At 40.1% G+C, this 27,504-nt stretch overlaps 2 protein-coding genes across 2 annotated transcripts in view; both read left to right on the plus strand.

Annotated features, from left to right (window-relative positions):
* The window catches only part of LOC124260484 (histone H4 transcription factor-like), a 93,573-nt gene extending 79,335 nt beyond the window's left edge, over positions 1-14,238 (plus strand). The window contains exons 6-10 of the mRNA XM_046694816.1: positions 4,783-4,860; positions 5,978-6,098; positions 11,718-11,856; positions 12,945-13,069; positions 14,108-14,238. Of these exons, the coding sequence (XP_046550772.1) occupies positions 4,783-4,860; positions 5,978-6,098; positions 11,718-11,856; positions 12,945-13,069; positions 14,108-14,225 (581 nt within the window). The 3' untranslated portion in view covers positions 14,226-14,238. The remainder of the gene's footprint in view (positions 1-4,782; positions 4,861-5,977; positions 6,099-11,717; positions 11,857-12,944; positions 13,070-14,107) is intronic.
* Positions 14,239-14,334: 96 nt separating this feature from the next.
* Positions 14,335-15,219, plus strand: LOC124260479 (secreted protein C-like). The gene has a single exon (XM_046694810.1). The coding sequence runs from the start codon at positions 14,335-14,337 to the stop codon at positions 15,217-15,219; it is 885 nt and encodes a 294-aa protein (XP_046550766.1).
* Positions 15,220-27,504: the final 12,285 nt, after the last annotated feature.

Here is a 27,504-nt window from a genome sequence, read left to right on the forward strand (position 1 = left end):
AACTAAGTTTGGCATCATGAACAATGTGTGACATAAACTAAGTTTGGCATCACGAACAATGTGTGACATAAACTAAGTTTGGCATCACGAACAATGTGTGACATAAACTAAGTTTGGCATCACGAACAATATGTGTGACATAAACTAAGTTTGGCATCACGAACAATGTGTGACATAAACTAAGTTTGGCATCACGAACAATGTGTGCCATAAAGTAAGTTTGGCATCACAAACAATGTGTGCCATAAACTAAGTTTGGCATCACGAACAATGTGTGCCATAAACTAAGTTTGGCATCACGAACAATGTGTGACATAAACTAAGTTTGGCATCACGAACAATGTGTGCCATAAACTAAGTTTGGCATCACGAACAATGTGTGACATAAACTAAGTTTGGCATCATGAACAATGTATGCCATAAACTAAGTTTGGCATCATGAACAATGTGTGAGATAAACTAAGTTTGGCATCACGAACAATGTGTGACATAAACTAAGTTTGGCATCACGAACAATGTATGCCATAAAGTAAGTTTGGCATCACAAACAATGTGTGACATAAACTAAGTTTGGCATCACGAACAATGTGTGACATAAACTAAGTTTGGCATCATGAACAATGTGACATAAACTAAGTTTGGCATCATGAACAATGTGTGACATAAACTAAGTTTGGCATCATGAACAATGTGTGACATAAACTAAGTTTGGCATCACGAACAATGTGTGACATAAACTAAGTTTGGCATCACGAACAATGTGTGACATAAACTAAGTTTGGCATCACGAACAATGTGTGACATAAACTAAGTTTGGCATCACGAACAATGTGTGACATAAACTAAGTTTGGCATCACGAACAATGTGCCATAAACTAAGTTTGGCATCACAAACAATGTGTGCCATAAACTAAGTTTGGCATCACGAACAATGTGTGCCATAAACTAAGTTTGGCATCACGCGAACAATAATGACATAAACTAAGTTTGGCATCACGAACAATGTGTGCCATAAACTAAGTTTGGCATCACGAACAATGTGTGACATAAACTAAGTTTGGCATCACGAACAATGTGTGCCATAAACTAAGTTTGGCATCACGAACAATGTGTGACATAAACTAAGTTTGGCATCATGAACAATGTGTGACATAAACTAAGTTTGGCATCACGAACAATGTGTGACATAAACTAAGTTTGGCATCATGAACAATGTGTGAGATAAACTAAGTTTGGCATCATGAACAATGTATGACATAAACTAAGTTTGGCATCACGAACAATGTATGCCATAAACTAAGTTTGGCATCATGAACAATGTGTGAGATAAACTAAGTTTGGCATCATGAACAATGTATGACATAAACTAAGTTTGGCATCACGAACAATGTATGCCATAAACTAAGTTTGGCATCACAAACAATGTGTGACATAAACTAAGTTTGGCATCACGAACAATGTGTGCCATAAACTAAGTTTGGCATCACGAACAATGTGTGACATAAACTAAGTTTGGCATCATGAACAATGTGAGATAAACTAAGTTTGGCATCATGAACAATGTATGACATAAACTAAGTTTACGGCATCACGAACAATGTATGCCATAAACTAAGTTTGGCATCACAAACAATGTGTGACATAAACTAAGTTTGGCATCATCGAACAATGTGTGCCATAAACTAAGTTTGGCATCACGAACAATATGTGACATAAACTAAGTTTGGCATCACCGAACAATGTTGTGACATAAACTAAGTTTGGCATCACGAACAATGTGTGACATAAACTAAGTTTGGCATCATGAACAATGTGTGACATAAACTAAGTTTGGCATCACGAACAATGTATGCCATAAAGTAAGTTTGGCATCATGAACAATGTGTGAGATAAACTAAGTTTGGCATCATGAACAATGTATGACATAAACTAAGTTTGGCATCACGAACAATGTATGCCATAAACTAAGTTTGGCATCATGAACAATGTGTGAGATAAACTAAGTTTGGCATCACGAACAATGTGTGCCATAAACTAAGTTTGGCATCACGAACAATGTGTGACATAAACTAAGTTTGGCATCATGAACAATGTGTGAGATAAACTAAGTTTGGCATCATGAACAATGTATGACATAAACTAAGTTTGGCATCACGAACAATGTATGCCATAAACTAAGTTTGGCATCACAAACAATGTGTGACATAAACTAAGTTTGGCATCACGAACAATGTGTGCCATAAACTAAGTTTGGCATCACGAACAATGTGTGACATAAACTAAGTTTGGCATCACGAACAATGTGTGACATAAACTAAGTTTGGCATCACGAACAATGTGTGACATAAACTAAGTTTGGCATCATGAACAATGTGTGACATAAACTAAGTTTGGCATCACGAACAATGTATGCCATAAAGTAAGTTTGGCATCACAAACAATGTGTGACATAAACTAAGTTTGGCATCACGAACAATGTGTGACATAAACTAAGTTTGGCATCACGAACAATGTGTGACATAAACTAAGTTTGGCATCACGAACAATGTGTGACATAAACTAAGTTTGGCATCACGAACAATGTGTGACATAAACTAAGTTTGGCATCACGAACAATGTGTGCCATGAACTAAGTTTGGCATCACGCGAACAATGTGACATAAACTAAGTTTGGCATCACGAACAATGTGTGACATAAACTAAGTTTGGCATCACCGAACAATGTATTGACATAAACTAAGTTTGGCATCATGAACAATGTGTGACATAAACTAAGTTTGGCATCACGAACAATGTATGCCATAAAGTAAGTTTGGCATCATGAACAATGTGTGACATAAACTAAGTTTGGCATCACGAACAATGTGTGACATAAACTAAGTTTGGCATCACGAACAATGTGTGACATAAAAAACTAAGTTTGGCATCACGAACAATGTGTGACATAAACTAAGTTTGGCATCACGAACAATGTGTGACATAAACTAAGTTTGGCATCACGAACAATGTGTGACATAAACTAAGTTTGGCATCACGAACAATGTGTGCCATAAAGTAAGTTTGGCATCACAAACAATGTGTGCCATAAACTAAGTTTGGCATCACGAACAATGTGTGCCATAAACTAAGTTTGGCATCACGAACAATGTGTGACATAAACTAAGTTTGGCATCACGAACAATGTGTGACATAAACTAAGTTTGGCATCACGAACAATGTGTGAGATAAACTAAGTTTGACATCAGGAACAATGTGTGAGATAAACTAAGTTTGGCATCACGAACAATGTGTGACATAAACTAAGTTTGGCATCACAAACAATGTGTGACATAAACTAAGTTTGGCATCATGAACAATGTGTGACATAAACTAAGTTTGGCATCACGAACAATGTGTGACATAAACTAAGTTTGGCATCATGAACAATGTGTGACATAAACTAAGTTTGGCATCATGAACAATGTGTGACATAAACTAAGTTTGGCATCATGAACAATGTGTGTGACGTAAACTAAGTTTGACATCACGAACAATGTGTGAGATAAACTAAGTTTGAGATCACGAACAATGTGTGAGATAAACTAAGTTTGACATCACGAACAATGTGTGAGATAAACTAAGTTTGGCATCACGAACAATGTGTGACATAAACTAAGTTTGGCATCATGAACAATGTGTGACATAAACTAAGTTTGGCATCATGAACAATGTGTGACCTAAACTAAGTTTGGCATCACGAACAATGTGTGACATAAACTAAGTTTGGCATCATGAACAATGTGTGACATAAACTAAGTTTGGCATCACGAACAATGTGTGACCTAAACTAAGTTTGGCATCACGAACAATGTGTGACATAAACTAAGTTTGGCATCATCATAACAATGTGTGACATAAACTAAGTTTGGCATCACGAACAATGTGTGACATAAACTAAGTTTGACATCACGAAAAATGTGTGACATAAACTAAGTTTGGCATCACGAACAATGTGTGACATATACTAAGTTTGGCATCACGAACAATGTATGCCATAAAGTAAGTTTGGCATCACGAACAATGTGTGACATAAACTAAGTTTGGCATCACGAACAATGTGTGACATAAACTAAGTTTGGCATCACGAACAATGTGTGCCATAAACTAAGTTTGGCATCATGAACAATGTGTGACATAAACTAAGTTTGGCATCACGAACAATGTATGCCATAAAGTAAGTTTGGCATCACGAACAATGTGTGACATAAACTAAGTTTGGCATCACGAACAATGTGTGACATAAACTAAGTTTGGCATCACGAACAATGTGTGACATATACTAAGTTTGGCATCATGAACAATGTGTGACGTAAACTAAGTTTGGCATCATGAACAATGTATGCCCTCATACCTACAACAACACCTGATATATCTGTGACAACAAACTTCTCTCAGTAGAAGGCTGAAGGCCTTTTATTGAGCTTCCTTCACTAATTTGTATGACCTAATACAGGTATGTTGCAGTTCAGTCAGAGTAATAATAATGAATTTACACTTCTAATGCACCAATTCTATTGAGTGTTCAGATCTCTGCATAAGTCACAGCATCACAGAAACAGAAACTGCAATTTGAGCAGAAAGATATGTTTTTAGTTTCAGTTTGAAAACATCATTACTGTTTTTCTGGTTTGTTGCAGTGAGTCTCACAACACTGACACACATGATCTGTTTTCACAAGGTGTCGGCTACAATCAGAGCAAAACTGCCCGACAACAGTTTAGAGAATGTTCTGTCTGGTTTCAGTGCGATGCTACCAATGTTCCCACTGCAACAAGAGGTTTGCCACAGAACGGATACTGAGGGACCACATGCGGCACCATGGTGAGTAGCGGAGGAGTCACACAATTATCACGGAGTCAAGCGTATTTGATAAAAACACAAAATTGTGTATATTTACGTCAAGATTTTCCTAAAATTTAGAAGTATTTTAACGATTCACAGAGTTTGCACTGGCTTTACAAGTCATGAAAATACACGAGAGTAATACAAGATTATAATACCTTGCACGGACAGTGGGTGTTGATCAATCTCCATCACAAAGCAAAACCTTGTTAATGTAGCGATGTAGCTGAGAGTTACTTCATTCTGATGGTCGGTCCCACATTTGACCAACCTTGAGTGTATTCAACTTCTTAAGTGTTACATGTGTTTCTATAGTTCCTGACCCGTGAAGGTCCGGGTTACAATATTGGCCTTCAGTAACCCATGCTTGTCGTAAGAGGCGACTAATGGGATCGGTGGTCAGGCTCGCTGACTTGGTTGACACATGTCATCAGTTGCCAATTGCGCAAATCGATGCTCATGCTGTTGATCACTGGATTATCTGGTCCAGACTCGATTATTTACAGACCGCCGCATATAGCTGGAATATTGCTGAGTGTAGCGTAAAACTCACTCACTCACTCATTCTATAGTTCCTTACAATTATTGATTGGGCCTTGAATTTGATGGCTGATAACCTGTGCAGAATCTGTATGGTTTAATGATGTTTTAATGAACAATGGGGACCCGTCTCTGTCATTGGGCCGGTTGTCCCATGTTTTGTATTTCTTGTTGTTTGTGGTCGGCCTCCATGGTGTAGTGGTTAGAGTGTCCACCCGGAGAGCAGAAGGTCGCGGGTTCTATCCCTGGCTGCGTCATACCAAATGATGTTAAAATATGGTACTTGTTGGTTCCTGCCTGGCGCTCGGCTTTAATGGGTACAATAAGGACTGGTTGGCTCGGAGTCAGTTTAATGTGTCTGAGTGGGGTATCCATGCTTAACTGCGGCATGGTATCTCAGTGGGCTAGCACTATAAAACCAGCTTAAGTCTGGGCTAGTACAAGCAGCCATACATACACATACACACGCATGCACGTCGTCATATGAGCGAAATAGTCTTTAGTATGACGTTAAACCCCATTTCACCTCATCTCACCTTGTTGTTTGTGCCCACAGTGAACCACTACAAGTGCCCCTTCTGTGACATGACGTGTCCGGCACCATCGGGGCTGCGTACCCACATCCGCTACCGTCACACCATGGAGAAGCCATACAAGTGTGCCCACTGTGAACACTGGTAAGTCATCGTGGTTGGGGGGAACCTCTCTCAGAAGGCACCAGAGCCTGACGGTTCTGGCATCTTCTCGTCACCCTGATGACACATGTTAGCCCAGCGGATAAGTGATCAAATTGTGCACTTTGTGTTACAAGCATGAAACTTGGCATGATTGTAGCTTATACCATTCTAACTGAATAAAGATCGAGAGGCCTCGCAGATTTTTTATATTTTCAAGAATTTTGGGGAAAAAAGTGAAAATATATAATTTTTTATACTATTTTCGTCATAACCTTTTACTAAATTCTCCAATTCTCATAAGTCATATATCAAATTGTAGGAAATCCATAGCTGGTCATTTTCCATCTATACATGTCTTTTTTATCTTTAGCGGTTAGGTCTCACGGAAGTCAATTTATATCATGACTACCGAAAATGCGAAAATTGGTGGCCATTTTGAAAAATGGCCGCCAATTCGCCTATCATTTTGCAAAATGGCAGCCATATAGAGTACATCAGTAAAAATAAGTATGAGATCATCCCATGATCTAAAATATTTTATCATTTCTTTGCAAATTCAATACGAGAAGCCTCATAGATTGTTGTAATTTTTATATTTGAGGAGGAAAAGTGGGAAAAAATTGAATTTTCAAAAATGTTCCTTTAACTCAATTTTAAATCCTCATAAATTATGTATCTAGAATATTGTGAGAACAGACGAAAGTTTATTTTAAGGAATATATCATTAGATTTACTTACATTTATAATATATGAGCTTGGTTGGCTATAGAACACCTATAAAAACATATCAAAATCAACACAACATCAATGTCAAAGTAGCTATCTCATCACTCTATGGAATGTGTAATTGTATCTAGCTTGACTGAATGAGAAAAGTGCATAGCACTTGAGAGATGCTTTAACGCACTTGGACCGGTTTGAACATTTTATACACATTCATTTCAGCAATTCCCGGCAGCTCTTTCATGCCTTCGTGAGAGTTGTCGATAGTTACTAGTATGTTGGATCAAAGTTGATTCTGTTGGGGGGAATATTGTGCAGTGTTCTCCCCTTTGTGGCAAACAAATGTTTTCTTGCTCATTCACTTTCATGAGGCTGCTTGCACTGTCATACAGCAGTACAACAACACTCTCATGCTGATTAATTTTGTGCATTAGGATTTCAAGTGGTGGACAAGCGAGGGAAATAAAGGTGCCTGTAAGTTCAGGAAAAGTATTCCATGTATTCCGCGAAGCCTTCTTTTCAATTCCACCAAAGAATGACATACTGTCATGGCCTGTGAAGCTTAGAAACACTGAGAACGCTTGATGCAGCAATGGCCAACACAACCACATCTGTGTCAACAATACAGATGTAGAACTTCTTCCATGAAGACAAGATATACGCAGACGAGTCAAGGGATGGAAACCTGGATGAGTTTGTCAGACATGAAAATCAGTCTTGCTATCCAACTATATCTCATCAAGGTTCTCTACGTCCATGCGCAAAATCAGTTCTTCTCAATTGCTTTGAGGAAAATTTCACCACCAACTGACTCAACACCAAATGTTGACGTATCAATCCTTGATGGATCTGCAGTAATAAACATGCTAAAACCAGCAGCTCCAATAGCATTTGATGAATATGCTGATAATGTGTTCTTGAAGTACTTGCAGTCTCTTCTGGACACTAATCAGAGAGTAGATATTGTCTGGGACAAATACAAAACGGAAATCCAGTGTAAGAACAAAAAGAGGAAGTGGAAAAAGACGACGAGTGGAAGCCAGTTCTGAGGAACTGGCAAGAATTCCCGAGGTGTGATACCAGCAAGAAATATCTTTTTGCTTTCCTTGTACAGAAAATAGCCTTGATAGAATCAAACAAGTCATCAGCCCTATTGGCGAATATGTGGTGTCCAATCAACCAAAGACCTTTGGAATTGGCACCCTGTAACTATGAAGAGGTAAAAGATAAAAGAAAGTTGCTTCACTGATGCTTCACATAAAGGATGGAAGAAGTTTTACAGCCGTACTGTTGACACTGATGTGGTTGTGTTGGCCATAGCTGCAACAGGCATTCTCGATCTTGAAGAAGTATGGATGGGGTTTGGTACCGGAAAACTCTTCCGCTATATTGTAATTCATGAACTTGCATCAGGTCTGGGTCCTGAGAAAAGTAGATCCCTTCCAATGTTTCACAGCTTCACATTCTGTGACATTGTGTCATCCTTTCATATGAAAAGACCTCGTGGAATGCATGGATTGCTTTTCCTGAACTTACAGGCACCTCTATTTCCCTCACCTGTCCACCACTTGAAATCACTAATCACTAATCACTAATGCTGATTCATCAGCTTGGGAGATTTGTTGTACTGCTGTATGACAGAGCAAGCAACCTCATGAAAGTGAATGAAGCAAGAAAGCATTTGTTCACCACGATGGGGAGAACTTTGGACAATATTCGCCCAACAGAATCAGCTTTGATCCAACATATGATGCCGGATACATTGAAAAATGGAGTTGTCACTCCACTCCTGAAAAAGAAAGGTTTAGATCAAGAGCTTTTAAAAAATTATCGGCCAGTCACAAATTTACCATTCACCTCAAAATTGATTGAGCGTGTGGTCACAACAAGACTCAAGGAACACATGACCTTAAATGGGTGTTTCGAAGTCATGCAATCAGCATACCGGAATTTCCACTCCACGGAAACCGCACTCGTTAAAGTGCACAATGACATACTGAGGGCCGTAGACAAAGATGGTGCTGCAGTATTGGTTCTACTTGATTTGAGTAGTGCCTTCGATACTATCGACCATACTATTCTGATGCATACACTTGAGACCAGGATGGGTATTAGAGGAACTGCTCTTCAGTGGTTTGAGTCCTACCATAGCAGGTAGACATCAGTCGGTGATCATTGATGGTCACATCTCCAGTCCTAAGGATCTTGCTTATGGCGTGCCTCGGGGATCGGTTCTTGGACCTCTACTTTTCACTATTTATACTTCTCCTCTAGGTGATATCGTCAGATCCTTCAACCTTGGACTGCATTTATATGCTGGCGACACTCAAATTTACATATCATTCAAACCCTTACTTTCCTCATCAGCTGTGTCTTCATTTCTCACCATTGAAGAGTGTGTTAGCTGCATCAAAATCTGGATGTCGTCACACTACCTCAAACTGAATGATGATAAAACTGAACTCATAGTTTTCCACCCTAAAAGCGTCTCCAACCCAGTATCTCTCTTCCTAAATTCAGCATCGGTCAGTGTGAGATTCAGCCAAACCATGAGGTGCTGAAACTTGGGAGTTATTTTTGATTCTTCACTGTCCATGGAGCCACACATCAATAACATCTGTCGAAGGGCTTACTACCACATTATCAGAACATCGGCATGATTCGACGATACCTGGACGTCAAGACTACAGCATCTCTTGTTCAGGCATATGTAACATCTCGTCTTGACTACTGTAATGCGCTTCTTGCTGGCCTCCCAAACAATCTTATACACAAGCTTCAGAAGGTGCAGAATACTGCAGCCAGAGTGGTCTCTCTGTCAAAGAAATCGGACCACATTACTCCTGTTCTTCACTCACTTCATTGGCTTCCCGTCCACTACCGCATAAAATATAAAACTCTACTCCTTGTTTTTAAAAGTTTACATGGTCTAGCTCCTCAGTACCTCTGTGATCTGTTCCACCGTTATACTGCTGTATGCGTTCTCTCCGATCAAATGACCAGTGTCTTTGACAATTCCTGTGACTAGGACAAAAACATATGGTGACAGGTCACTTGAGATGGCTGGGCCTCATCTCTGGAACAATCTTCCATCTCACCTCAGAACACAACCAGATTTAGCTGTTTTTAAATCAAATCTGAAGACATGTCTCTTTGGTGAAGCATTTGAACTATATGTGATATCTTGACCATCTTAGAGCCTGAGCGCCTTTGAGCGGATTACGGATATTGGCGCTATATAAGTATTTGTATGTATGTATGTATGTATGTATATAAAGAGAGCTGTAAATCAGGGGAGTTATGTTTCAGGGCAATCCCTGATGAAATCACAGGAGTTACCAAGCCCTCTGTATAGGGTTGGCAATAACTCTAGGGGAGAGTTTGGACCTGTATGGACAACTCTTCTGTTGGCATGAAAGGGCTGCCAGGAATTGCTGAAATGCATGTGTATAAAATGTTCAAACTGGTCGTAGTGTTTAAAAGCAGCTCTTAAGTGCACTGCACTTTTCTGATCCAGTCAAGCTAGATACAATTACACATGATTGAGTAACCTTCCATAGATTAATGAGATAACTACTTTGACATTGATGTTGAAATGAAATATGTTTGCGTTTTCATAGGTGATCTATAGCCAATCAAGCTCATACATTATAAATGTAAGTAAATCTAATGATATATTCCTTAAAATAAACTTTCGTCTGTTCTCACAATATTCTAGATACATAATTTATGAGGATTTAAAATTGAGTTAAAGGAACATTTTTTGGAAAATTCAATTTTTTCCCCACTTTTTCACCCCAAATATTAAAAATAACATAAAATCTGTGAGGCTTCTCGCCATTGAATTTGCAAAGAAATGATAAAATATTTTTAGATCATGGGATGATCTCATACTTATTTTACTGATGTACTCTATATGGCGTGCCATTTTGCAAAATGGTGTGCGAAAATTAGTGCCATTTTTCAAAATGGCCACCAATTTTCGTGATTTTCGGTAGTCATGATATAAATTGACTTCCGTTAGACCTAACCGTTAAAGATAAAAAGACATGTATAGATGGAAAATGACCAGCTATGGATTTCCTACAATTTGATATATGACTTATGAGAATTGGAGAATTTAGTAAAAGGTTATGACGAAAATAGTATAAAAAATTATATATTTTCACTTTTTTCCCCAAAATTCTTGAAAATATAAAAAATCTGCGAGGCCTCTCGATCTTTATTCAGTTAGAATGGTATAAGCTACAATCATGCCAAGTTTCATGCTTGTAACACAAAGTGCACAATTCAGTGAAAAAAGTGCACTTATCCGCTGGGCTATGTCATCATATCGCAGTTGGGTAGATCAATGCACATGCTGTTGATCACTGGATTGTCCTGTCCAGAACCAACCTGGGTTGTTGGGGTAGCCACTCACTCACTCACTCACTCACTCACTCACTCACTCACTCACTCACTCACTCACTCACTCACTCACTCACTCACTCACTCACTCACTCACTCACTCACTCACGCACGCAAGCATCACCCACACTGATGGATGAAGAAGATAGGCTGGTTTCATCTCATTGTAAGAGATGTGTCTCTTACTCCTCACCTTAAGATGTGTGACGGTGGGGTAGCCTAGTGGTTAAACTGTTCTCTCGTCATGTCGAAGGCCCAGATTTGTTTCCCCACATGGGTACAATGTGTGAAGGACATTTCTGGTGTCCCCCACTGTGATATTGCTGGAATATTGCTAAAAGCGGCATAAAACCATTCTGTCTCACTCACCCCATAAGATGCTTCAGGGGGTGAAATATGCATTCCAGTTATCTCCCTTGTTCTGGCACAAATCTGTTGTATTCAGTTACCAAGACGTGTTCAAATATAATCTGCCTGACATTGTTCCAGTGCCAAGAGTGGTGCGGACCTGCGGCGCCACCTGGAGAGTCACAGCAAGGACTGCCTGTTCCAGTGCCACATTGACAAGTGTCGGTACAAGGCCCGCTCGTACACCAGTCTCACCAACCACTACAAGAAGGAGCACCAGGTACCCACCAGCATCCCTACATCTCTCTGGCGATAACCCATAGAACTGATCTTCAGTAGCCCGTGCTTGTCATAAGAGGCCACTAACCAGTGTATGAAATAAGCCCAAAACCCAGCCGGACATCTGGGCTGGTAACTTCATACCAGCCCAGAGCTCTTCCTGAAATACTAAATGGACAGTGCCAATGGACCAGATTCGAATATTATTTTTCAGACCATCGGGCTGGCTAGCTGTAAAATTAAACCGTCCGGCAGAATTCTAAAGTTAATCGGCGATTATTTCATACACTGCCACTAACGGGATCAGTTCCCAGTCGTAGATCGATCCCACCTCTTGATCAATGATTTGCCTGTCCAGATTCGATTATTTACACTGATTAAGAATTAAATTTAATAATCGATTTTTGCAACCTTGTCCCATCCGGATCAATGATTGATTGTACAATCGGTGAACATTAAGAATTTTATTTTTAAACCTCTTTACAACATTTGCAAAACTCTTTACAACACTGCAATACTGTATATTTGTCATTTTTTTTAATTATGTGATAATAGTTAGCATTAAATGAAATATGTCAGCTTTTATGGTTGGTTTCTGTGAAAAACGTGACTTGAGGGTGCATCTACAAGAACTAAAATCTCCTGAATATAATATTTTTCATAAGTTTTAATTGTCATTTGAGGCAAGATTGTACAAAATCACAAACAACCCAAGTCTACGTTGATCAACAAAAACATGTGTACCAAAACAAATACTGACAGACTACCAAGATATAGAAAAGATGACTGTTCAATTCACTCTTTTGCAGATTTTACAACATCACAACAAATCCTCACAATTTTTCAAAATTTTGACCCACGTTTTACACTAATGTACCGTATATTACCTTCGATAAGCTGAACCCAACCCCCATTAAGCCAACCCCCTTCTACAGACTGATATTTTGGTCTTCAAAATTTGACTTATCTATGGTAATACAATGCATCATATTAGTTGATGCCTTTGTATTGTGAACAGTTTGGTTTATCTTTACATGTGCTTTAAAAATCGATACATAAGCAATCTTATTTGTTCTGAATATCTCCCAGATACTCGACACAGCTCGCTACTTCTGCCACGTGTGTGAGAAGAGGTTCACACGAGGCAACCAGCTAACCAAGCACCTCAAGAAACAACACAAGTTCAAATGGCCTCCTGGACACTCTCGATTCAGGTAACAGGCTTTGTGTTAGGGTCTGTCAAAGATACACCAGATTCAGGTACCAGGCTTTGTGTTAAGGTCTGTTATGGAGAGAGGACACACCAGATTCAGGTAACAGGCTTTGTGTTAGGGTCTGTTATGGAGAGATGACACACCAGATTCAGGTAACAGGCTTTGTGTTAGGGTCTGTCAAGACACACCAGATTCAGGTAACAGGCTTTGTGTTAGGGTCTGTCATGGAGAGAGGACACACCAGATTCAGGTAACAGGCTTTGTGTTAGGGTCTGTTATGGAGAGAAAACACACCAGATTCAGGTAACAGGCTTTGTGTTAGGGTCTGTCAAAGACACACCAGATTCAGGTAACAGGCTTTGTGTTAGGGTCTGTTATGGAGAGAGGACACACCAGATTCAGGTAACAGGCTTTGTATTAGTGTCTGTTGTGAAGAGAGGACACACCAGATTCAGGTAACAGGCTTTGTGTTAGGGTCTGCCAAAGACACACCAGATTCAGGTACCAGGCTTAGTGTTAGGGTCTGTTATGGAGAGAGGACACACCAGATTCAGGTACCAGGCTTTGTGTTAGGGTCTGTCAAAGACACACCAGATTCAGGTACCAGGCTTTGTGTTAGGGTCTGTTATGGAGAGAGGACACACCAGATTCAGGTACCAGGCTTTGTTCAGTTAGGCTTTGTGTTAGGGTCTGTCAAGGAGTGAGGACACACCAGATTCAGGTAACAGGCTTTGTTAGGGTCTGTCAAAGACACACCAGATTCAGGTACCAGGCTTTGTGTTAGGGTCTGTTATGGAGAGAGGACACACCAGATTCAGGTAACAGGCTTTGTGTTAGGGTCTGTTATGGAGAGAAGACACACCTGATTTATGCATGGTCCTTTTTGGCTCCTCATTTCATTGGAAAAGGGCTCAAAACTCAGACACCAGAGAGACAACTATCTATAGTCCATCTGGTTTGCAGGCTATTCTCTTTATGCTATTGTGTATTTAACATGGTGAATCTGTCTCTAACTGGATGCTTCCTTAATGCTTTTAGGTATAAAGTCCACGAGGATGGCACACTGCGACTCCAAACCATACGATATGAGAGCATTGAGGTTTCAGACGAGATAATGGACAGCGAATCTATGCAAGATGATTCTCACGAAGTCTGAGTCCTCCAAGAAGGAAGCGTCTGAGAGTGAGGACATCACTGATCCACCCACGCCCAAGTTGTTGTTTCGCAATGTAGCCTCCTATGCTGGAGGACATAGTGCAGCCAACATGAACCAGCACACGCCTCACAGTCAACAGAGTACCCTGCTTTCTATGCCAGACTTTCCACCTCAGCAGAAGGGCCAAGGTACCCAGGCTTCAGACGTATCTATGTCAGACTTTTCTGGCATGGATAGCCACATGGACGACATCCATCATAGTGAAGGGCTGCAGGCTACAAGCTCAAGTGCTTTCCAAGGATCCAGTTCAGCATCTTTCCAAGGATCCAGTGCAGGTACTTTCCAAGGATCCAGTGCAGGTACTTTCCAAGGATCCAGTGCAGGTACTTTCCAAGGATCCAGTTCAGATGCTTTTCAAGGATCCAGTTCAGCATCTTTCCATGGCTCAAGTTCAAGAGGTTTCCATGGACCAAACCAAAGTCCATTCCAAGGGTCTTGTTCAGGTGGTTTCCAAAGAACAGGTTCTGCTACGTTTCAGACTTCAACTTCTGCAGGATCAGTTTCAGGTGCTTCTCAAAGTTCTGATGCTTCTCATGCCAGACACCATGAAACTCAGCAGGGCAATCAGGATGAGGCCGGCAAAGAACAATCAAGTCAAGTCCAGTCCAGTTCCTCCATCAACATCACCTTCATCAGCAACCCTTGTCAAGGGGAGAGCCAGGTGCAGGTTCTCACCATGGACGAAGATGGAATCCTGGTGTACAGGAAGCCAGAGCAAGACTGGTCACAGAGCCACAGTAGGAGTCCAGAAGATGGCGTGAGTCCAACCGCAGCCCAGCAAAAAGTAACTAACGTCCAGCCTCCAGTTCCGCAGGACAACACAGCTTATAATCTCCAGATGCTTGGAGATGTTGCTCTGCTCGGACAGAATCTTTCCCGAGCCCAGTCCAGTTCTGTGTTCGGTGACAATGGAAAAGTGATGCAAAATCTTTGATGCTTCCAACAAGATCTGTTGTATGAGACGATTAATTGATCAGATGATATGTGGTTGATTGTGTGTCATCTTGCCCTGAAGGCAAAGACATTTGCTTCTTGTCATTGAGAACTGCCATCTGTACACATTACCTCAAACTGTTTATGTTGAAACATCAGATTTTGCTATAGTGTTTTAGTATGTATACAAATGTATTTCAAAGACAGTTGGATGTAAGATGTTTTACAGGTCTTGGGATAGTTGTGCAGGTTGAGATATTGTTATCTGGACTTCAGTCATGCTAGTTTTGTGTTGATGAAGGAAGCCCAGTCGTCTGAGGGGCCACTGTTTGCTGTGCAGAGTTACTTCCCTTGGACACATCAGGAACCAATGATTTAATAATCCCTGTTTGCCCCAGTTAACTTTCTTGGTATTTGTCAGCACCGTACCTTTGCTTAAGGGTTTCACATACGTGGTAAAGATCTGACACCTGTGCCCACTTACAAAAAGCGATTTTAGCGCTAAAGTGATCATAACTCCCATATTCTAACTTAGACATAAGATGGTATTAGCACTACAATGATTGTAACTCCCATATTCTAACATAGACATAAAAAGGTCTTCACGGTACGATGATCGCAACTCTCATATTCTAACATAGACATCAGATAGTCTTCACGCTAAAATGATCGTAACTCCCATACTCTAACATAGACGTAAGATGGTATTAGCCCTATGATGATCGTAACTTACCTATTCTAACTTAGACATAAGATGGTATTAGCCCTACGATGATCGTAACTCCCCTATTCTAACTTAGACATAAGATGGTATTAGCCCTACGATGATCGTAACTCCCCTATTCTAACATAGACATAAGATGGTCTTAGTGATATGATGATCGTAATTCCCATATTCTAACATAGACATAAGATGGTCTTAGTGATATGATGATCGTAACTCCCATATTCTAACATAGACATAAGATGGTATTAGTGCTACAATCCTAACTCCCATATTCTAACATAGACATAAGATGGTCTTAGTGATATGATGATCGTAACTCCCATATTCTAACATAGACATAAGATGGTCTTAGCGCTAAGATGGGCAGTGCATCACTTGGGCTCACCTCCCAGATCCAACTGATGCTCCATAACCTATGATGATTGCTAAAAGCAGCGTAAACCAAACTCAGTCAGTCAGTCCATTACCTATGATAGGATTTTATGTTTCAAGTTTTGAAGCAGATAATGTTGACAACACTTACTGAAGGATTCAGCACCAATATGCTCTCTTTTGTTTTTCTCATGACATTTTTCTCTGCCCAAGTAGGGAGGATTTTATGTTGAGGACAATTGACAGATAGTTTTCAAGTCAGCATAAGCGTCAAGGTAGCAATATATTGGTAATTTCATTGAAAATACAGCCGGAAGGTTAAAATAAATATAATTAAATACAACAGAAATATGGAAATTTTATGCAGTACATCTAAATGTAAACTTAGGTTCAGTATTATTCGTTACACTGCTATGCTGAGTCTAAGTAAACTTACGTTCAGTATTATTCGTTACACTGCTATACTGAGTCTAAGTAAACTTAGGTTCTTTATTATTCGTTACACTGCTATACTGAGTCTAACAAAACCTTGTGGAAGGTCGCGACAGATAACCTTTTCAACTGACCAATCAGAACACAGCTTACCAAATCGCAAAAGTTGACATTCGCCCATACCTTTTGAACTTTTACCTCCAAAAAAGTTTGTACCGAACGATTCTGAATGCTATTTTCTGTACGATTGTTTCTAGTCTGGTAGGATGGGTACAGCATTCAAGTCCCGTGGAAGTTTTGTGATGAAAGCAAGACATTGTGTTTTTTGTATTCATCAGACATGCTAGTTAAATGAAAAGTTTGGTTCCAAGTTGAAATATGGTGCAAATAGTACTTTTGAGCACTGTACAGAATGGTTGTGGAAAAGGTTGCTAAAAGGTCAGAACGTCATAATGGGAGAGTTGAATATTTAAAGTTTGAGGTTATTAACTTTATCCAAGTGTGTTTCTCTACTTCATGAAATATTTTATTAAAAGAAAACCCCAAAATATATTTATTAAATTAAAAAATATATATATAATGAACACTCCCTCTCTAAAAATGGCAGCTAGCAGACGAATTTAAGCAGATGTAGGTTTTTGTGCACTCAAGCCTAGATGCGGTTGACACAGACTCACCAACAACAACGGTTTGAGTCCTGTCCTGTAGATAAGATGCCAGCTAGGATAAAGCTGAATCCAAGTTCTGTATCAAGTTTTTTGAGGAGTCTCTGGTAATCAATCGTGTCAAAGGCACTGCTAAGGCCAAGTAATGTGAGCAGGGCCACTTGTCCCGTGTCCATACCACATCGTTAGTCATTCAGGATCTTCATCAGATCCGCCTCTGTGCTGTGGTGTGCTCTGCAGGCTGATAGGAACACCTCAGAGGCTATGCCAGGAAAGGTGGCCCATGAGACGACTGGAGACTGCACGCTCAATGAGCTTGGGATATAAATGCTAAGTTTGAAACAGGCCTGTAGTTTTGGATCCTCCTAATCAAGGCTTGATTTCTTCCAGATGTGGCCTAACTAGAGCTGACTTAAGTACACTTGGGACATAACCAGAAGAAGTAGAAGAGTTAATAATCAGCACTAATGTTGGTAAATATCAGTGAAACTATCTATATGAGTAAGGGCGCGCAGCTATCAAACATTTTGGAGGAATATCAGCTTCACCCAAAGCCGCAGAAGATGAAATCTTGTCATAAATGTTCTTGGATCCTTTTGTAGAAATAATCCGAAAATGTCTGTGCTATTACTTCATTGTCATCAGAAGTCGGAAGTGTCGATTCAAAGTGTTTACTCAAGATACTGAAGAAAAAAGTTTGAACAGCAACTTTGGACTTGACTCGTTGGCTTCAAATCTTAGAATTGAAATGTTAATTTGTCTGATGACCGCTGTTGAGTGATTTTGGCTGAAATATACATTTGGCGATGAATCTCCAGGAAAGATTGTTTTCCATCTGGCGCTCTGCTTTCGCCTTGTCCTTTTTGCTTGTCGAACTTCAGCTGTGAAGTCCCAAGCAGATGTTTTAGTGACTGGTATGACTTCACTGGTGTATGTTTGTTCATATAGCATGCGATAGAACTCTATTGTATAGCAGAACGAGACTCTCAGCATCAGATGGTGGCTCAAGTATAAGGTCTGAGTTTAGCAAATTGTCTTTAAAAGTATCCAGGGAGCGATGTTCTCAATAACGAAAATCTTCACATTTGGACTGGGTATTGAGAGGTCCAAGCTCACAAAGATATGGAATGATCAGAGAGTTGTAGATCCTATACAGATACACAACTGACAAACGCTGCCTGAAGCACGGGTAACTATCCAGTCCAGAGTGTGTCCACCTATGTGGCTTTGCCTCTGACGCAGTTGTACACAGTTGTGGACTTCAAGAAGATTAAGCATTTGTTTAGTGTCATGGTTATCGCTTGTCAAAATGGAAATTGAAGTCGCCTACAATGATAAGAGCTTCTTCGGCCAACTTATCCAGTCTGTGCCGAGATGGTGCCGAAAGCAGTAATTGCTGCCAATGGTGGCCAAACAAAGAACTGACTTTGACGCCATCTTGTGGACTCAAGTAAACAGAAACACAACAGTAAAGGCTTTGTCTATAGATATTTGAATTTTCACCTTTTACCATTGGGATTACATGGAAATAATTGTTCTTTAAACTAATGCAAGAAATTCTTCTAAAAAATTGCTTGTGCGTTTCTTTTTTTGAAGAGTATATTTCTGGGTCGCAGTTTCATGTAAAGACCTCTTCTATAGTTGATAAACAGGCTAAAAAGTATATTCCTTTCTCATATTGTACAAGTTCTATACAAAATATGTGCCTTGTGGAGAAATGGGGGTTTTATTCATCATTATAACTTTTAGAGCTAAAAATAGCTCGTATTATGTAAATTTATTACTAAAATCGAACTAAAAACATCAGGTGACTTACAGCATAAGAGAAATATATTCCGTAACCAAATATGCATGGTTTTTGATATTAAAACCATTGATTTGTTCCGAGTTTTTGCAACGTTTTCAGTTCCCAGTTAAATTTTCGTGGCCATCTTGGATTTTGAGCTAAAATTAGCTTTCTCGATCAATATTCAAATTGGAACCAAACATTTTTTAAACTCCTTTAACTCAAGCATGTCAGCTTGCTGAAATATTAGAAAATCACCTCACCGCATGGGTACAATGTGTGAAGCCCATTTCTGGTGTCCCCCCGCCGTGATGTTGTCTGGAATATTGCTAAAAGCGGCGTAAAACCATACTCAGTCAGTCGGTCTACAAGGGTTTGTTAGACTCAGTATAACAGTGTAACAAATAATACTGAGTTTACTTAGGCTGTGCTTCTGTACACTCTACCAGCTTTTGTGGGATATGATTTTTCTGGCTAATACATCCCTAATGCATGTTCTTACTATCAAACAAGGATAAGTTGGACCGGCGCAGAGAACGTGTTTACGAGAAGTAGGCGGTGCACAGCAATGAGCAAACCCATTTGGTTTGTTAAAGGTAGGGAAGATGTAGGCTAGTGCATGTGCATTGCATGACGATGAAATTGACTCGCGTAGCTGCACACGCCTTGCGCCTTTCTTCACTCGTCGCTCTACACTTGATCGCGGACAACCTGGGAACCCTTCGCTAACAATGGCAGGCGCCAATGGATGGCAATCATACATGCTATTACGGGTCAATTGTCAGGTCGGTGCTCAACTTATCCTTGTTTGCCAGTAGAATTAAATCATGAATACAAAATGTGCTTTGCAGAAAGTTTGCCAGCGGAGTTCATTTACAGTTAAAACAATAAAGTGAGACTGGCTACGTCTGTGTGTGAAGTTTCAAAAGTGCATAAATGTGTTTCTATTGAATTGGGACTCTACCTGCAAAATGTTCGTAGTATTACGCCATTCGTAAGCCCATGATAAAGTATCATAGTATTATGATTGGTCGTAACGCTACGAACGCTTTGTGGATCAGACCCTAGCGTCATCATAAGTCAGATATTTTCTTCATATTTGTGTTTCTAACAAGTTGGAATTCAAATGAGATGAAGATTTTCTGCAAAATTTACTCATTTTGCTAGTCAGTATTTCAGTGTAGACCAAAGACAAATAACGTATGCATTCCTGTATTTTCATACACACATAAATTGTCTTTGGAATGCCTAAACTGGACATTTTGGAATAAGGACCAGGCGCCTGTTTCACAAAGGGATTGTAGTACTACTAGTGTTGGGAATTGGTTAAAACTTCATAATTGATTATTGCTTCATTACAACCGATCAATCATCGAAAATAATTGGTTAGCGTCAATTATGAAATTTTCCTTTTTTTTTGTTAATGAAAAAAAATACATAATGAAAAAACATGTAGTTCTTTGGGGTGTTTTTTGGTGGCAAATTTCACATGACTTGGAACAAGCTTGTAGTGGTTATGAAATGTAACTTACAAAACCAACCTTGTGAAAAATATTGTTAATGCAAAAAGTGTTCCAGAATTGTTTGTGTTCGATTATGAGAAAACATGATCGATTGCTTGGTCGTTTAGTCACTGCGACCAATCTTTGAGGGATTTCAATTAATCGGACCACCACTAAGTACTACGACTGTGGTTGGTCTATGTTATAGTATGGGAATTACGATCACCTTAGCACCACGATCGCTTTGTGAAATGGGCCCTGGGGAATATTACAGTGGGTGGATCAGGTGAGACATTTAATATTAGGACTGTTGTCACAGTTTTTCTTTAGCAAAAGCAACATGTCTGAATAATAATATTTTTATGATTAAAATAATTTTTTAGTACTTTCTGTATTTTGCAAACCTGAAGAAAAATGCTGTATTGTCTGCAGTGCTAATGCCAAAGATTAGTAACAGTACGTGGAATGCTGTGTAGCATCCTGGTGTAGCAAAGGAGAGAAGTATTATAAAGGATAGGGTTATCCTATTCAGTTACCCGTAGGTGAAAATGTTTCAATTGTTCTCACTTAGTGTTATCAGTTTTATCCATGCTGATTGGCTAGTTTGTTTCAATTGTTCAACTGTTTCCATTGTTTAGAGGATTCCAATGCAAGGTTATGACAGTTGGAAAAACTTCAAGGTCAATGAATATTACACAGAGTAGTCAGAGCAAGAACTATTCAGAGTTAACTCCCCTGTTTTAAAGTGGACTTTGCAGTACGACCGTGAAGCTTGTGATTGGGATGAATGTGTTGTACAATGGGAGAATGTGAAAATCTGTTCAAATAAAGTTGTTTTGTTGCTTTAATAAAGAGTGTGTTTATATTATTTCTTGTCACTGGATTGTCTGGTCCATTATGTCAATGCTTGATTTTTTACAAGCCCATATTGATGCATTCTCTTCCCACAGAGGTTACTTGTCATATCTTCCTACGAACCTCTGTTCTAATACGGCCATATTTCCCGGTTCTCGTAAAATCCCCTAGCGGCAAAAGATCGCAACACGAATTATCTCCCTTCTTTCTATCCAATCAGAACACGTGTTACATCGACTTAGATTCAACTTGACTAACACAAGCAAATGTGGGGCCACAAATATCCCCCATCTGCCGGGGAATTCTGTTGATGTTACACACAAGACGTTTAATGGCTAGCTTGTCCGTTGTCAAAGAGGGCGATGGAGACGCCACTGATCCGCCATAACATGACTGAGTTCTGTCTAGAAGAAACGTTTGCGCATCGCGCAGGGGAAGAAATTTAGTTTTTCTCGAAGCATACGGAAATTACCGAGGCCTTGCGAATGATCACTTTTGAAACAACGTCGCTGATTGCACAACTAAATCTGATTGCCTCCAATCAGGAGTCTTGAACTCACACCATGAAAGGGCCGTATTAGAACAGAGGTTACGTAGGAAGATATGACAGGAGTAACCTCTGTGGGAAGAGAATGATATTGATGTTGGTTGCCAGGCAACAAACATTTCTTTTATGGAATATTTGTTTTGCATCTGATGCTGTAGCGAACCTATGTTATTGTCTACGGGGTGGGTGTGTTAGCCTAGTGGTTAAAGCGCTCATCATTTCAAAGACCCGGGTTCTATTACCCACATGGGTACAATGTGTGAAGCCTATTTCTGGTGTCCCTCGCCATGATGTTGCTGGAGTATTGCTAAAAGCGGCGAAATACTATACTCATTCAGTCAGTCCTTCTCTACGTACACAAAATAAGTTAATTCGGAGTACAGTGGTTTTACGTGGGCATCAGACAGACAGACATGGAGAAGTCTAGTGTTCTGATTAGGACTGACTGACTGACTGACTGACTGACTGAGTTTGGTTTTACGCTGCTTCTAGCAATATTCCAGCAACATCACGGCGGGGGACACCAGAAATGGGCTTCACATTGTACCCATGTGGGGATTCGAACCCGTGTCTTTGGCGTGACGAGCCAACGCTTTAACCATCAGGCTACCCCACCGCCCCAATCATTAGGAAGACCGTCATTGATTGTTGTTTAACACCGCACCCAGCAATATTCCAGCTATATGGCGAAGGGCTGTAAATAATCGAGTCTGGACCAGACAATCCAGTGATCAACAGCAGGAGCGTCGATCTACGCAATTGGGATGCGATGACATGTGTCAACCAAGTCAACGAGCCTGACCACCTGATCCCGTTAGTCGCCCCTCACAAGCATGGGTTGCTACGTGTGCAATGCGGATGATCTTGCCTTCAAAGTTGAAACGTTGAAAGAGGAAATCTAGTGTTGGTGGTCATATGGTGTGGCGTAGGAAAAGCTACTAACATATTGAAGGGATATACCGAGATTCTGTCTAATTGCAGTATTCCATATACCGTCAGCACTCGTGAAGATCCGGGTTAGAATCGGTCCTCAGCAACGCATACTTGTCTTCAGAGGTGACTTACAGCAATCACCTCACTCACTCACCCAAGACGTCTAATGTTTAGCTGGAACGGTGGGGTACCCTAATGGATAAAGCGTCCGCTCGTAACGCTGAAGTACCAGGTTCGATTCCACACATGGGTACAGTGTGTGAAGCCCATTTCTGGTGTCCCCCGCCGTGATATTGCAGGAATATTGCTAAAAGTGGCGTAAAATCATACTCAGCCACTCACTCTAATGTTTATTGAACTAACACACGCTTTTATCGACGGCTTTGCTGTCATATGTGTTTATTACAACAAGCTCCGTGTTCGTCGAGTGAAAATAATGGCTGTGGGGATAATAAATTCGGTTATTACCGCTCGTCAGACATTGTGTCTGTGTTAGCGACATTATACATGCTTCTGCATAAAAATTATTAAAACCCCATAGACATAAATTATGAACGACCCCTTGTATATCTAGCCACTGCCACAAGCCCGACATCTTGTAGGTCAGTGTGACGTATGACTAGGGCACGGCTTGACCAAAGTCCAAATTCAAATAATCATTTATGTCAACATGCGTGCAATTGTTTCATAAATTACGCCGACCTTGTGAACCCGAAACGTGATCTCATCTATGGAATACTGGAAGGGCAATTCTCGCGGAAGGGTCATTCTCGCATTGTCGCATAGTCGCGCTGACAGAATCGAGTGATAAATGATACAAATGAACAAAACGCGGCAGTTCGACAACCTTGACGTTGAGAACAGGCCGGTTGTCGCATTATCTCCCTTTTGCAGAATAACAAAAAAAATAAAAATTTATCGCATGACAATACCACATGGGGCAAATGGACAATACGACAATGCGGCAAATGGACAAAAATATTGCGTTGTCCGCTTTGGTGAATTTTGATAGAGTAGTTGTTTTTTTGTTATGGCTGAAACACGAACATCCGACAATGTCCCTCCTTGGATTCCTCATACCATCTCCACTTAACCTGGTGTGAGATCACTCCTTTCAGAAATGTGCCCTTTGAAACACGTATTCTGACCTCGCGTGTGCTGAAACGCGAACATCCGACAATGTCCCTCCAAGGACTCGTGATACCATCTCCACCTAACTTGGTGTGAGATCACTTTTTTCATAAATGTGCCCTTTGAAACACGTGAACTCGTCAGTTATCTTGTACCTACTTACTAAATGGTTAGACGTGATTAGATATATGATGGTTATAGCCAGTTGGACGGCTGATGTTCATCAACATAGCAAAAGTTATTTTTTTACTGACTTTTTAAAGTGTTTCCTCGTCACGGCAAAAAACCTGGGTTCGATTCCTCACATGGGTACAATGTGTGAAGTCCACTTCTGGTGTCCCCCGCCGGCATAAAACCATACTCACCTAAATATGATTGTCCCAAGGTTGTTTTACAGGTGTAATATTAATAAAGCTACAAGAGCGAGTGAGTGAGTTTAGATTTACGCCTCTTCTAGCAATACAGCTTGGCCTATGTATGCAATGTGCAATACAGCTTGGCCTATGTATGCAATGTGCAATACAGTTTGGCCTATGTATATGCAATGTGCAATACAGCTTGGCTTATGTATGCAATGTGCAATACAGCTTGGCTTATGTATGCAATGTGCAATACAGTTTGGCCTATGTATATGCAATGTGCAATACAGCTTGGCCTATGTATGCAATGTGCAATACAGCTTGGCTTATGTATATGCAATGTGCAATACAGTTTGGCCTATGTATGCAATGTGCAATACAGTTTGGCCTATGTATGCAATGTGCAATACAGTTTGGCCTATGTATATGCAATGTGCAATACAGCTTGGCCTATGTATGCAATGTGCAATACATCTTGGCCTATGTATATGCAATGTGCAATACAGTTTGGCCTATGTATGCAATGTGCAATACAGCTTGGCCTATGTATGCAATGTGCAATACATCTTGGCCTATGTATATGCAATGTGCAATACAGCTTGGCTTATGTATGCAATGTGCAATACAGCTTGGCCTATGTATATGCAATGTGCAATACAGCTTGGCCTATGTATGCAATGTGCAATACAGTTTGGCCTATGTATATGCAATGTGCAATACAGTTTGGCCTATGTATATGCAATGTGCAATACAGTTTGGCCTATGTATGCAATGTGCAATACAGTTTGGCCTATGTATATGCAATGTGCAATACAGCTTGGCCTATGTATGCAATGTGCAATACAGTTTGGCCTATGTATGCAATGTGCAATACAGTTTGGCCTATGTATATGCAATGTGCAATACAGCTTGGCCTATGTATGCAATGTGCAATACAGCTTGGCCTATGTATATGCAATGTGCAATACAGTTTGGCCTATGTATGCAATGTGCAATACAGCTTGGCCTATGTATGCAATGTGCAATACATCTTGGCCTATGTATATGCAATGTGCAATACAGCTTGGCTTATGTATGCATGTGCAATACAGCTTGGCCTATGTATATGCAATGTGCAATACAGCTTGGCCTATGTATGCAATGTGCAATACAGTTTGGCCTATGTATATGCAATGTGCAATACAGTTTGGCCTATGTATATGCAATGTGCAATACAGTTTGGCCTATGTATGCAATGTGCAATACAGTTTGGCCTATGTATATGCAATGTGCAATACAGCTTGGCCTATGTATGCAATGTGCAATACATCTTGGCCTATGTATATGCAATGTGCAATACAGTTTGGCCTATGTATGCAATGTGCAATACAGCTTGGCCTATGTATGCAATGTGCAATACATCTTGGCCTATGTATATGCAATGTGCAATACATCTTGGCTTATGTATGCAATGTGCAATACATCTTGTCTTATGTATATGCAATGTGCAATACAGTTTGGCCTATGTATGCAATGTGCAATACAGCTTGGCCTATGTATATGCAATGTGCAATACAGCTTGGCCTATGTATGCAATGTGCAATACATCTTGTCTTATGTATATGCAATGTGCAATACAGTTTGGCCTATGTATGCAATGTGCAATACAGCTTGGCCTATGTATGCAATGTGCAATACATCTTGGTCTATGTATATGCAATGTGCAATACATCTTGGCCTATGTATATGCAATGTGCAATACAGCTTGGCCTATGTATGCAATGTGCAATACATCTTGGCTTATGTATATGCAATGTGCAATACAGCTTGGCCTATGTATGCAATGTGCAATACATCTTGTCTTATGTATGCAATGTGCAATACATCTTGGCCTATGTATATGCAATGTGCAATACAGCTTGGCCTATGTATGCAATGTGCAATACATCTTGTCTTATGTATATGCAATGTGCAATACAGTTTGGCCTATGTATGCAATGTGCAATACAGCTTGGCCTATGTATGCAATGTGCAATACATCTTGGCCTATGTATATGCAATGTGCAATACATCTTGGCTTATGTATATGCAATGTGCAATACAGCTTGGCCTATGTATGCAATGTGCAATACATCTTGGCTTATGTATATGCAATGTGCAATACAGCTTGTCCTATGTATGCAATGTGCAATACATCTTGTCTTATGTATGCAATGTGCAATACATCTTGGCCTATGTATATGCAATGTGCAATACAGCTTGGCCTATGTATATGCAATGTGCAATACAGCTTGGCCTATGTATGCAATGTGCAATACAGCTTGTCTTATGTATATGCAATGTGCAATACAGCTTGGCCTATGTATGCAATGTGCAATACAGCTTGGCCTATGTATATGCAATGTGCAATACAGTTTGGCCTATGTATGCAATGTGCAATACAGCTTGGCCTATGTATGCAATGTGCAATACATCTTGGCCTATGTATATGCAATGTGCAATACAGCTTGGCCTATGTATGCAATGTGCAATACATCTTGTCTTATGTATATGCAATGTGCAATACAGTTTGGCCTATGTATGCAATGTGCAATACAGCTTGGCCTATGTATATGCAATGTGCAATACAGCTTGGCCTATGTATGCAATGTGCAATACATCTTGTCTTATGTATATGCAATGTGCAATACAGTTTGGCCTATGTATGCAATGTGCAATACAGCTTGGCCTATGTATGCAATGTGCAATACATCTTGGCCTATGTATGCAATGTGCAATACAGCTTGGCCTATGTATGCAATGTGCAATACATCTTGGCCTATGTATATGCAATGTGCAATACAGCTTGGCCTATGTATGCAATGTGCAATACATCTTGTCTTATGTATATGCAATGTGCAATACAGCTTGGCCTATGTATGCAATGTGCAATACATCTTGGCCTATGTATATGCAATGTGCAATACATCTTGGCTTATGTATATGCAATGTGCAATAC

Source organism: Haliotis rubra, unplaced genomic scaffold (assembly GCF_003918875.1).
Source record: "Haliotis rubra isolate DU_JTF1 unplaced genomic scaffold, ASM391887v1 Scf765, whole genome shotgun sequence".
Classification (NCBI taxonomy): Eukaryota; Metazoa; Mollusca; class Gastropoda; order Lepetellida; family Haliotidae; genus Haliotis; species Haliotis rubra.